This window comes from Schistocerca nitens, chromosome 1 (genome assembly GCF_023898315.1).
Source record: "Schistocerca nitens isolate TAMUIC-IGC-003100 chromosome 1, iqSchNite1.1, whole genome shotgun sequence".
Lineage (NCBI taxonomy): Eukaryota > Metazoa > Arthropoda > Insecta > Orthoptera > Acrididae > Schistocerca > Schistocerca nitens.
The window spans coordinates 354278104-354291441 of record NC_064614.1 but is presented as its reverse complement, the minus strand read 5'-3'; the positions used below and the strand labels follow the sequence as shown (position 1 = coordinate 354291441).

The window sequence follows — 13338 nt, the reverse complement described above, 5'->3', positions numbered from 1 at the left end:
CTTGTTCACTCACTGCCACCGATTCAGTACCTGCGCGAGTGACATCCATGCCGTTTGAGGGACCGGCGAGATCCAGGTCTTCAGCAGACGCCAGAATCTCGACCTCGTCCTCAAACACTGAGCTTGTAGGAAGCGGTGGGACGGGTGCCACCGCAATGTCGGGATTCTTGGGTACCTTTTTCTTTTTCGGCTTATCTTGCTGTGCCTTCGGTGGTTCAGGCTGGGAGGGCTTCACTGGGTCAGTCTCAGGGATGGACAACGACCGTGAGGCCCTATGACCAGGGACCGGTGGTTGTTTGAGCCACTTGCGGATGCCTGCTTGTGTACCGGTCGGAACTTGCGAAGGGAGGTCCCCAAGGGACCCCTTCCTGGCGAGAGGAGCCGAAGAAGTCTTAAGCTTCTCCGGCTGGGAAGGGGGAGCTGATGTCCCCGATGGTTGGGGGGGCGTTGCTTCTGAAGTAGATGGAGCAGGAGCAACAGGGAGTTTAGTGCCCCTCACCATCAAGGGGGCAGGAGTGGTCCTTCGACTCTGAGAGCTGACTGGAGCTGATGGAACTGTAGCAGGAGTGACAGTGGCAGGATGGCCATTGCCGGGAGTCCCGATGCCCCAGGGAGATGGGCATCTACTCCTTGGCATACGTGGGGAGTTAACAGCGCAGGCATCAGTAGAGTGATCCCTGTGTTGTCAGAGGCCTACAACCAACAGGGTACATGGCAGCCCCACCACCACAGACTGGCTACCGAGCTGGATTTTAGGTGACATGTCGTCCATGGTTTTCATCCGTGCAGAAACTGGCACTGCTCATCGCATGGCAGAAAGTGCACGCAGGAACGGATCCATGCCCAAGAGATGGAGAGTGGGCAGGACTGCAATACAATGACGAATAAGCTGGCGAAAGTTCTCAACGCAAGATGGACACAATGCACCAAGTGAGGCGCCCTTCCCCAATCGGCTCACTCTTCGGAAAAATTTTGAGATATGGAGGTCAAACCCGACAGGGGACCATCACATAAGGCCGAAACGTTTGAGACTCCTTTTAGTCGCCTCTTACGACAGGCAGGAATACCGCGGGCCTATTCTTACCCCCGAACCCACAGGGGGGGACATCTCTGTTGGTATTCCTGACACACACTTCCACCAGTTGGCGTTTTTACAGGCATGTGGCAACTGGATTCCTTGCCAACTAACATAACACCGTAAAGAGCAATGAAGGACCATCTGTGCACAATTGCTCACATGTTACGAGGCTGATCATAACAATCTGAAGTACCAACTGTGAACAACTGTTTGCATGTTACAAGGCTGACTGTGACAATGTTTTGTCAAACACTGTCACAGGTGATGAAACATAGGCTCATCACTTTGAACCAGAAACAAAATGGCAATCCATGGAGTGGTGCCACACCACCTCTCCTCCAAATAAAATTTACAAAGCCACACCCTCAGCTGGTAAAGTCATACAGATGGTTTGCTGGGACTCTGAAGGAGTTATTCTGTTTGATGTCCTCCCTCATGGTGCAATGAACAACCCAGAAGTGTATTATGCTACCATCAGAAAATTGAAGAAACGACTTCAGTGTGTTCGTCACCACAAAAATGCAAACAAACTTCTCCTTGTCCATGACAACACAAGGCCTCAAACAAGACTGTGCACCCAACAGGAGCTCACAAAACTTCATTGGACTGTTCTTCCTCATCCACCCAACAGCCTGGATAGTGCACCTTCCAACTCCCACCTGTTTCGCCTAATGAATGACACACTCCGCAGGAAGCACTACATGGATAAAGGATAGGTTATTGATGCAGCAAGACATTGGCTCCAACATTGACCAGTAGAGTGGTACCATGCAAGCACACAGGCCATCCCTTTAACGTGGCATACGGCGTCACATTTAATGCATTTTACATTGAAAAATAGGGCTTTGTAGCTAACAGAGTGGTAAATAATATGGTGTATTGGAATCCTGAATAAAACAAACATGCTTTCAGAAAAAAAATATGTTGCATTACTTACTGAACACCCTTTGTAGTTCTGGCGGCAGAAGAGCTGGGAGGAAAGGGAGGAGGTAATGTTTTTCCAAGTACAAAGAGTAAGAAGAATCAATGCTGTACAATATGGTGTAGTTGATTCAGGGACAAATTAAAAGACTCACTCATGTATTTCTAGGTTTTTTTATACATAATAATGTTTTCTTGAGCTTAAATTTTGACTGTTCCACATCTTGAGATTTCCTGTCATCATCCACTTCTTTCACTTTTCAAAACAGGAGTTCCCACTCCAAAAATTCATATGATTCATTGTTTGAATGAAGGCAGTTTTTGTTGTAGGGTTTATCTAAATACCAACTAATCACATGAACAATCACTGAAAACAAAAGTATAATTTAACTCACTGCAGTTTAATGTGGAGTCTGTGGCGCTGCCTAAGTGATGGGAATGTCAGAAAGGAGGCTTTGTTGAAACTACGACTGCGAAGTTCACAAAGTGGAGTGTAGTGATTAGGTGCCCTGGCTGGTGCACATCCTTCACAAACAAAACCACCTCGTAGCAGAGGTGCACATACAGAGTGTGATCGACAAAGACCAGGCTGGCAGGTATCCATGTTCATGTCTATTTCACAGCTTTTACCTGTAGATACATACACAAACATATTACTTTTCTGGATCAATGAGGTTAAATTTCTCAATTTATTCCAGGTTTCAACATTCAGCATACAATCTTTAAAAAATGGAGCATCTTAGGAAAGAAAACAAATTCAAATATAGCTATGATGTACACTCATATGAAACTAGGTAGAAGTTTAACCCACACATAAACAGAGTAATTACAAACATAAGCAAATGAGGAGTATATCATGGTAGAGATATGTAATATAACCATATGCCTTCTCACTTAAAAAGCATAGCGACATTAAATACATTGACAGTAAAGTTAAAACAGTTCTTGCTAGATAATTCTCTGAATTTATGGAACACCATACTAAGAAAATCTGGTTAACCAAATAGTGTTGATTATATAATTATGTCTTATGTTACTTTATATTATTATCTACTTTGACTGTGTTAAACATGAAGTCTCACTTACAACTGCTGTAATATAAACTAATTGTGTTACCCCAAAAACTTGTCCTATTTAAGGCCAAAATACCTTTCTGGCATAGCGCTAATAAATTATACACACAAAACTTCCGCACGAATCAGTCTATCTTTTTGCGAAAATTATATCAAAATCCCTACAGTAGTTCCTGAGATTAAACAATGAGACAGGAAGCTTTCATTTAGTAATATGTACAGATAGGTATACATATTTTGGATACTTTTAGTCCACACCAATCTGCCTTCTACTGATGAGGAAGGAACAAGTAACACAAAATTTCCATTTGCACCAAAAAACACAGTTCTCATCCACTGGTTAGTATTCTTTCTTCTCAAAGTGTTGAGCTTATTCTTTGAAACTGTGAAACAGCAGTCATTAAGTTTGTCTATGATAATCAAGCAGCTAATACAAAATTCCTGCAAGAAAATCATACGAAATGATCAGATGTGGAAAATATTAAGAAGGTAACTTTTTCGCATTATGTTCCACACTGAGACGATGTGCGTAACTGTTTATCAGTTTTATTTATCCCTTTACTTTACTAAATGTTAAGCCATAATTTATTGAATTAATTTAATGAATTATTTACTTTTCATATCTAAGAGTTCAGTAGGAAAGTCATACTGTAAGTAGTTTTCCAATGTTGTTCTATCACACATTGTGGCCATCTACAGTGTTGGGTGAGCCCGTCTTGATGAATGTTCGGGTCTCTTGCTGGGTATTACTGGCAAACAAAGTGGGTGAACATGATCTTGCATCCTTCGCTGATGAGACAATAACTAGTGCATCCGAGGTCTCACTTAGTCCTACATAAGCCCATACAAAGTGGCTTTTGATGTACTCATACCATCTACCAGAGGGTGCCACAAACATCAGTCTAGGTAGCCTTTCACAGGCTTGAAAACTCAATAGTTGTGTTACAGTGGCCCTGTTAACTACTGTGACTTTTGACATTCATTGAGCACAGGATCATGTGTGGTGTGACTTTTGTACACGCTGGTAAGAACATGGTTATAGCTTCTCTTCTGTTGTTGTCCAGCACTGAACTGGGAAACGATTGGCTGCACTGTGGCCTGTCTAGCCACTGTTATAATACACAATGGTAAAACGCAACTCCCTCTATCACCAACATGTTGTTGCCCAAGACTGTTGACTCTGGTGGCAAAAGTTTATCCTAACTTATTGAGGTCCTCACCGTATAATCTTGACACAGTGGCATGTTAAATGCCTAGTGCCTGCAAAATATCGGAGATGGGATGTTCCGTGTTTTGGGCAGCCACTGGTCAAGTGCTAATATGGCATGTCTTGTCCAGCCTGTGGTCAGTTTAATAAGTCACGGCTGCAAAATACTAACGTGAATTCTTTACAGATGAATGGAAAAACTGGTAGAAGCCGACCTCGTGGAAGATCAGTTTGGATTCCGTAGAAATGTTGGAACACGTGAGACAATACTGACCCTACAACTTATCTTAGAAAATAGATTAAGGAAAGGCAAACCTACGTTTCTAGCATTTGTAGACTTAGAGAAAGCTTTTGACAATGTTGACTGGAATACTTTCTTTCAAATTCTGAAGGTGGCAGGGGTAAAATACAGGGAGCAAAAGGCTATTTACAATTTGTACAGAAACAGAGATGGCGGTTATAAGAGTCGAGGGACATGAAAGGGAAGCAGTGGTTGGGAAGGGAGTGAGACAGGCTTGTAGCCTATCCTCGATGTTATTCGAAATGCATATTGAGCAAGCAGTAAAGGAAACAAAAGAAAAATTTGGAGTAGGAATTAAAATCCATGGAGAAGAAATAAAAACTTTGAGGTTCGCCTATGACATTGTAATTCCGTCAGAGACAGCAAAGGACCTGGAAGAGCAGCTAAATGGAATGGACAGTGTCTTGAAAGGAGGACATAAGATGAACATCAACAAAAGCAAAATGAGGATAATGGAATGTAGTCAAATTAAATTGGGTGATGCTGAAGATATTAGATTAGGAAATGAGAAACTTAAAGTAGTAAACGAGTTTTGCTATTTGGGGAGCAAAATAACTGATTATGGTTGAAGTAGAGAGGATATAAAATGTAGACTGGCAATGGCAAGGAAAGAGTTTCTGAAGAAGAGAAATTTGTTAACATCGAATATAGAATTAAGTGTCAGGAAGTCGTTCCTGAAAGTATTTGCATGGAGTGTGACCATGTATGGAAGTGAAACATGGACGATAAATAGTTTGGACAAGAAGAGAATAGAAACTTTCGACATGTGGTGCTACAGAAGAATGCTGAAGATTAGATGGGCAGATCGCATAACTAATTAGGAGGTACTGAATAGAATTACGGAGAATAGAAATTTGTGGCGCACCTTGACTAGAAGAAGGGATCGGTTGGTAGTACATGTTCTGAGACATCAAGGGATCACCAATTTAGTATTGGAGGGCAGCATGGAGCGTAAAAATCATAGAGGGAGACCAAGAGATGAATACAGTAAGCAGATTCAGAAGGATGTAGGTTGCAGTAGGTACTGGGAGATGAAGAAGCTTGCTCAGGATAGAGCAGTATGGAGAGCTGCATCAAACCAGTATCTGGACTGAAGACCATAACAACAACAACAACAACAGTAAAGACAGGGGTGAATATTTTGCGATGTGATTAACACTCATAACTTTTTTTATCTACCACAGGTGATGAAAGTAAGTCTGAAACAGAGCAAGCTGTAACCTTATGTATGCCCAAATCTGTCAGTAAGTAATTCAGACTGTATTTAATGCAAATGCATTACTTAGACAATAATTTTTAGTATGGTGAATACAGTGGCATGTTTATTTTTACTGTGAACAACATTGGTTAAAAGTAATGAACAACTGAAATTATCATAAGGGCTCATAATGGTAGATTATGACTGAGCTAATCAGTTGTTTTGGAAATACTGACACAAACCATTAAAGAGCTATGGCTCCAGACCTTACAGTAAGATTCTTTAATTTTCAAAAACTAATCAACTTACAAGATAACTGGTATTGGAGTTCAGACACATCCTAAATTACTGTTGCATTTTATATCATTATATCTGTCTAATTTCCAAGTTTATCAGCATACTCCTGTTGCAATAATTTCTTGGACTCAAATGACACACTTTATTAATAAATCACACTATTAATTACAAATTTGCACAAATTACCTTAATTTATAATGTGGCAACTGTACTGGTAAATAGGTAATGCACAGTGTAGACATACAAATTAGTTATGTAATCTTTTGTATTTTGTTAAATAACTGCTTATTACACGAACTAAATTACTGCCTTAACCAACAGCTCATCTAAAATAGTAAATACTCAACAAACAGTTTTATAAAAAGAAATATGTAGTAGAAAATCTACAAATAATCATATGCAAGTCTTTAAATAGTCCACCACAATAAAAAATCTTCAGTCCCAAGAGAGCTACCACACGACTGTCATCTATATGTGAGTCTACAACCAATATCACTGTGAACGTTTGGATCACTTTAAGAGGTTCAATAAGTATAAAAGTCTGTCCATCATCATAGTTGGATCAATTAACATTCTGTACCATCTCCCTTGTTAACAACATGTCTTAGTGAAGTACCTGTGGAAACTTCTTTGATTGACTAAAGTATAAACTGCATTTTCCAATCCACACTTTGTGGATGTGTTTTGTGGACCCATGCTGCAATACATATCTATGATAAATCATGTAGAGAAGTGTGATGAACTAAGCGTTTTTTTATAAATTGCAATTTGTGGAATGAGGTTTATGGCAACTATTGTGACAAACTGTCACTGGATGTGTAGATATATGAATATAAGTGTTAGGAAACTGATCATTGTCCAATATGTCAATTTAAAGTTAGTAAATAAATGAAAAGTGAAACTAAAAAACAGTGGCGGTGTTTCCACTATTGTATAACATCAGTCAATAGCCAAAAAGTTTTCAGTGGGTGGCACTACTGAGAAGATGAGGCTTTAGCCACCTTAGTACCATCACAAGTTCTTCCTCACAACACAATGTTCTTGTTGTAATAGCTTTCAATATCTTTTTAACACAGACGTACAGTGGTGTAATGCTTAATAACGTTAACCATTAAAAATATTTCACAATGTTTTCCACAGAATGTGCTAAATGTGATGCTAGAATCTGCTAGCACTGTTAAGTTTCATCCCAGTTAGGATGTGAACCTGCACTGTGTTGCTACATCTTACATTTAACATCTTCCCTGGGAAAAAAAAAGTGAACATGAACTTTACATCACTTTCGAAAGACTCTCAAATTGTTTTGTAAAGGAAATTTTCTTTTTCTTTTTAATTAGTTGCTTCAGCAAATATGTAGATGAACATGTTAAATGTCTTAATTGTGCAGTGAATTACAAACTCCTCTACGGGGGACACCAACTTGATGAAGCACTGTGTATCTGTGTGAAGCTGAGGGCTATGCCGAAGGTAGAGGACCTACTGCCGGAAAGGCCTCAGCTGATGGATCAGACTAAGTGTGTCCCACAACGTCCCATCTTCCCTATTCACTCCTAGTCCTTACCCAATTCCCTTTCCTAACCCAAGGTGTGATGTGATTTGTGTTGAGGGGTGCGTGGCACGTGGGGAGATGTGTCGCAAATGGGGCCTCAGGGATACCGGGCGACCTCCCTGAGTAAGTAGCCTTACATCGCGCGGAGTATTCGTGGTGTGGACTGTGTAGATCCCCAAATCTCGTGGGACCAATATGGACACGACTAAAGAAAATAAATTAAAACATCGGAGTCAGGACCGATGGAAGGCATTCCCACTACTGAATCAGGGTCTAGACCTGAGCCAGAAGTGGGAACCGTAACTGAAAATTGGACCAGATCAAATTTAAAGCCTTGTCTAGGGTTGAGACGAGGAAACTACTTGGGGAACAGAGAAAAAAGGAAGGGAAGGAATGGCTTCCTAAAGACAAGTGGAGGGAATTAAAGGGGCTTGAACCTAAGACCCCAAGAAAAAACTGTCTCAGGTTGAAGGGGATACACAAACTCAACAATGTCGAAGACAGGCAGCAAGAGGATAAGGGAGGAATCAAAGACTCCCTCCTCCCTGGATAAGCGAGCCCAGAAAAAACCGAGGCAAGAAATAGAGAAACAGGTCTACAGTACTGCAGTCTCAGTTTTTCAGATGGCAGTTATCCACGAAAGCTATCTTCTGGTAGCCATCACCTCGCAGCAGGAGGAACTTGTGCCGATGGCCCTATTTGAAAAGATTGGGGGGGGGGGGGGGGGGGCACTGGTCCAGGACCCAGCTTCAGGAGGGTCTATCTAGATCGTGGTGCCCTCATTTTTGTCTGTGAGGGGGTGGAAAGGCTTAAGGACAAGGTGCCCATGATATCCCCGAGGGAAGCTGCAAAGCTGCTGGTCAAGACGGCAGCGGAGCTTCTTAAGACCGCAAAGGTATCAATATGGGTACCAAAGATCCTTAAGGATGTCTTCCCTAAGACCATTCAAGAAAATAGGGGCCCAGAACCTGAAAGTCTTGACAGAAGACTGGAGAGTGATCAACCAGAAGGTTGTACCAGAAGGATGAACTCTGGTGGTGGAGGTCGGAGAGAAGTCCCTGAGGGCAATGCGAAAGCAAGACCTGAAATTGTTTATATGGTTCTCGCAGGCCACCGTCAGGGTTATCAAAGACCTCAAAGACAATGATGGCAGCAAGACAGAGACTGGAGGTGCTGCAGATTAATCTGCAGTACAGTAAAGGGGCCTCTGCTGTTCTGCGCCGCTGCCTGGGGAGGCAGGAAGTGGATGTGGTCCTGATACGAGAACCCTGCTTATATAAAGGGGGCGTATCAGGCCTCAGTGGCACTGGAGGTAAGCTGATTTATGCTAGAAATCTAAGAAACTCCAGAACATGCATCTACGTAAGAAATGGAATTTCTTTCATGCCAATGACAGATTTCTGCTACAGGGACCTGCTGACCATTAGAATGCAGCAATGTGAAGAAGGTACCACAAGGGAAATTGTTTTGGCCTCAGCATACCTTCCTTACGAAGACAGCTATCCTCCTCCTATGGAGGTGAGGAGGTGGGTAGAAGCTTGCCATCAGCAAGGTGACCAACTGTTGGTGGGATGCAATGCCAATGCACACAACCTAGTGTGGAGCAGCAAGGACACCAATAGTAGAGGTGAGTACCTTCTCGAATTTCTTTTAGCTAACAACTTGGAGGTCCTGCAGAGGGGCAAAGAACCTACATTCATGAATAGCAGAAGGGAAGAAGTAGTTGACATAACTTTTAGTTCCATGATGATGGGCAGCTACGTCAAACAATAGCATGCGGTGTTAGAGCCATCCTCATCGGACCACATGTACATTAAATTCAAGGTTGAAATGGGAATCAGACAGACCATGACCTATAGGAATCCCAGGAAAACAGACTGGGAGACTTATGGGACGGACCTCGACTTAGGCTTATCGGAAATTAAAACCTCCATAAGGAAACCAGTAGAGTCTGAGGAAGTAGCAGAGTGCCATAGTGACCTCATATCAGGACAACTGCACAATCACCAAGAAGTGCAGAAACAGGAGTGTACCTTCGTGGAACAATAACTTGGAAACACAAAGAAAACAAGTATGAAGACTGTTTAATCTTGTGAGACAAAAAGGACAAAGGGCAATATATCATGAGGCACTTGTCAACTACAACTCGCAATCAGATGAGCAAAGGAGGCATCCTGGAAGGCATTCTGTGAGGAAGTGGACAGCATGGCTGCTCAAGCCAGACTTCACAGAATCCTCACTAGAGTAACAACCAATCCACGAGGTACGTTCAGGAAGATGGATGGGGAATATACAAAGACAGCACATGAGATGCTGGAACTGCTCTGCCAGACAACACAAACCAGAATGTGATCCTGGAGAGAGAATGGTTTTAGGACTGGGAATTGGCCAAGGAGAGTGTGGACTTCAATAAAATCCAATGGGTGGTGGGAACATTCCAACCGTTCAAGCCACATGGCCCAGATGGAATCTTTCCAGCTCTCCTGCAACAGGCAGGAGAAAATCTCATAAGAGTCTTATGCAGGTTATTCGGAGTTCGCCTAGCAGTAGGAATCATTCCCAATGCTTGGAGAGCAGTGAAGGTTGTCTTCGTTCCAAAGCCAGGGAGAATTGATCGTACCATGGCTAAGGATATGAGACCGATCAGTCTGTCCTCCTCCATTCGCAAAACATTGGGAAAAAAACTGGTTAATGTGTACGTTGGGGATAAGAGGCTAATTAGGGCCCCTCTACATTCAAACCAACATGCATATCAACCAGGTAAATCATGTGAGACAGCTCTCCATCAACTCGTTGGGAGGATGGAGAAAGCATTTCACTTTCAAGAAATAGCCCTCTGCATCTCCTTTGATATCAAGGGGGCCTTCAGTAACATGACCTTCGATTCCATGGTAATGGCAGCAGAGGTGCATGAGCTGGGGACCACTATATGCTGGTGGACCAGGGCCATGCTTAGTGGAAGGAAGGTAGAGGCTACCATGATGAATGAAAAGGTGGTAATTAACAGCACTAGGGGTTGCCAACAAGGAAGAGTTTTGTCCCCTTTATTGTGGAATTTAGTAGTGAACGAACTCATTGAGGAACTAAATTTCAGACAATGCTTCTGCCAAGGATACGCAGATGACCCTGTCATAGTAATACTTGGCAAATTTACTGACACAATTAGAAATATGGCACAAGGAGGATTAGACACTGTGCAAGATGGTGGATTAAACAGGATCTATGGGTTAATCCTAAGAAGACTGTTGTGATGCCATTCACGAAGAGGCACATCCAACACTCAAGTTGGAATCTAAAGCTCTTCAATGAAACTCTACCTGTAACAGGGATAGTGAAATATCTAGGGGTAATCTTAGATGAGAAACTAGCATGGACCTCTCAAATCAAGAGCATCTGCTCCTAGGCAAAAAGTACTCTAGCAAGTACCAGAAGGACTTGTGGTAAAAACTGGGGTCTAAGCCCCAAAGGTATGCACTGGATACACACCACAGTCGTTAGACCTAGGATTTCCTATGAGGCCGTAGTGTGGTGGAAGAAGGTAGAACAGCGGGTTGCAGCTAAGGAGACTGGCCTCCTTAGACATAACAGGTAGAATTAGCAGTACACCAACAGCTGGGATGGAAGCCATGCTGGACATGCCTCCACTACACCTTTGGGACAGGTTGGAGGCAGCAGCTGGGACATACAGACTTGAAACTGGTAAAAACTGGATCTCATTGGGATATCCAGAATCACACACTAAGATAGTGAGTGAGGTAGATATAGGAATGGCTGGAGAAATGCCAGCCGACTATATAACAACTCCCAACTGCTTCAACAAGCCTTACAATATAATAATTGGAAGCAGGGAGCAGTGGGGAAAAAAGGTTCGATACAGTACGGGGGACATTGTTTGGATCACCGATATGTCAAAATCAGACCAAGGCATTGGGGCAGGGGTGTACAGGGTTCAGCCAAGACTGGAGGGCATCATCTATCTAGGAAAATTGGCCTTGGAATTCCAAGCTGAAATTATTGCAATCTGGGCATGTGTAGAGGAGAATATGCGTAGGTGCTACAAGGACCGTAGCATCTACATCTATTCAGACAGCCAAGCAGCCCTGAAATCAATGGCAGCTCCTGCAACGAGATTTAAGATTGTTGCAGAATGCCACAGGGCTCCAGTGGAGCTAGGGGAAGCAATAGGGTAAACCTAGTGTGGGTCCCTGGCCACTCAGGGATCTGTGGCAATGAACAAGCCGACAGATGGGACTGGATGGGGGCCACGACTCCATTTATTGGACCGGAACTTGTCCTGACAATCACCAAGGCTATGATCCTACTAGAACTAAGGAATTGGCTTAGGAAACAACTTGTACAATATTGGACCAAGGCCCATAAACAAAAACATGGTAAGGTAATGACACCCAAGCCATGGGAGGCTGAGGACTGATGAGCGGCCATGGGAATTTCAGAAAACACCTACACACAAAGGGTATAACTGAGGAAGACCCTAAATGTAGGATCTGTAATGAGGGTCAAGAAACTGCATCACATGTAATCTTTGAATGCATGGCATTCGAGAGCAAAAGATACAGATTCTTTTGGATAGCCAGACCTGAAGAAATTGTGTCTAACAAAAAACTGGCAAAGGGACTCCTTGCATTATTTAAGGGCAGTGGTTAGCTTTACTAGATATACAGTGAGCGAGCAATACCACACAGTAAACTTTGTTTCGGTGCGGGCAGTGGCGAGTTAGAACTAAGCTGTTTTAGTTTCCCTGTCAAAATCAAATCAAATTACTAACTTCTGCGTGTACTATGATTTGCCAAATAATTTGTTTTCATACCTTGAATGGTTTAGAAAACTTTTTGGTGTCCATGTTACAAAGAAACACCTTGTATATGACAACTGCATTTTTTATATGTTGCCTTAAGTTTCAAAACACTTTTTCCCCTTCAATCCAGCCCCATGTCTTTTCAATACTGCTAACATTACTTTTATTTATTTCTTCTTCCAACACTTACATCAGACTATTGGTTTTTATTTCTTTTACAGAAATACTTATCTTTTCTGTATCACTATGGGAAATAAACACACATACCTTTAAAACAAGTAGGTTCTAATTGGTTTCAGACACAAATAATACAATTTATTGTTTTCATTACTTAAAATAATTTTCTTCTCTCAAGGGTTATGATGTGACAATATCAACAACATGAAATATAGCTTGTATGCTCAGTTAGGACAAAGGCAGTGAATGGAAATGCCTTTAATTTATTTAAAGAATAAACATAGCACCTCTTGAAGTGATCACCAGAAAGTTAATATTTATAACTCTCTCTTTATTAATACAATGTGAATGGCATCAGAAAGTTAGGAATTAATTCACTGTTGTATGGCAGTGTAGACAGTTTGAACAAATTAATGCAAAAAAGCATGAGACAAAATTACACATACCAGTGAATCCAGGTTTGCACACACATGTGTAACCACCTTCTTTCCGATAACACTGCCCATTATTACCGCAAGGATTAGAGTAACACAAATTTACCTCTGTATCACAAAGGTAATGTTCTCTGCTACCTGAAAGTATGACAGAAAAAAAGAGACAGAGTTTAGAAAGATAAATTGCAGCAAAACATGACAACAGAATACACAAACAACATTTTACAGAATAGATTCTTCCCTTCACACGCTTGTCGCATAAAACAGCAAATATTCTGCACCTTTAG

The 13338-nt window shown here is 42.0% G+C and overlaps 1 protein-coding gene across 1 annotated transcript in view; it reads right to left on the bottom strand.

Moving 5' to 3' along the window:
• LOC126247999 (protocadherin-like wing polarity protein stan) overlaps positions 1–13338 on the bottom strand; it is a 368259-nt gene that overhangs the window by 230314 nt on the left and 124607 nt on the right. Inside the window, exons 13-14 of the mRNA XM_049948622.1 lie at positions 13064–13189; positions 2395–2629 (exon numbers count right to left, since the gene is read on the bottom strand). Of these exons, the coding sequence (XP_049804579.1) occupies positions 2395–2629; positions 13064–13189 (361 nt within the window). The remainder of the gene's footprint in view (positions 1–2394; positions 2630–13063; positions 13190–13338) is intronic.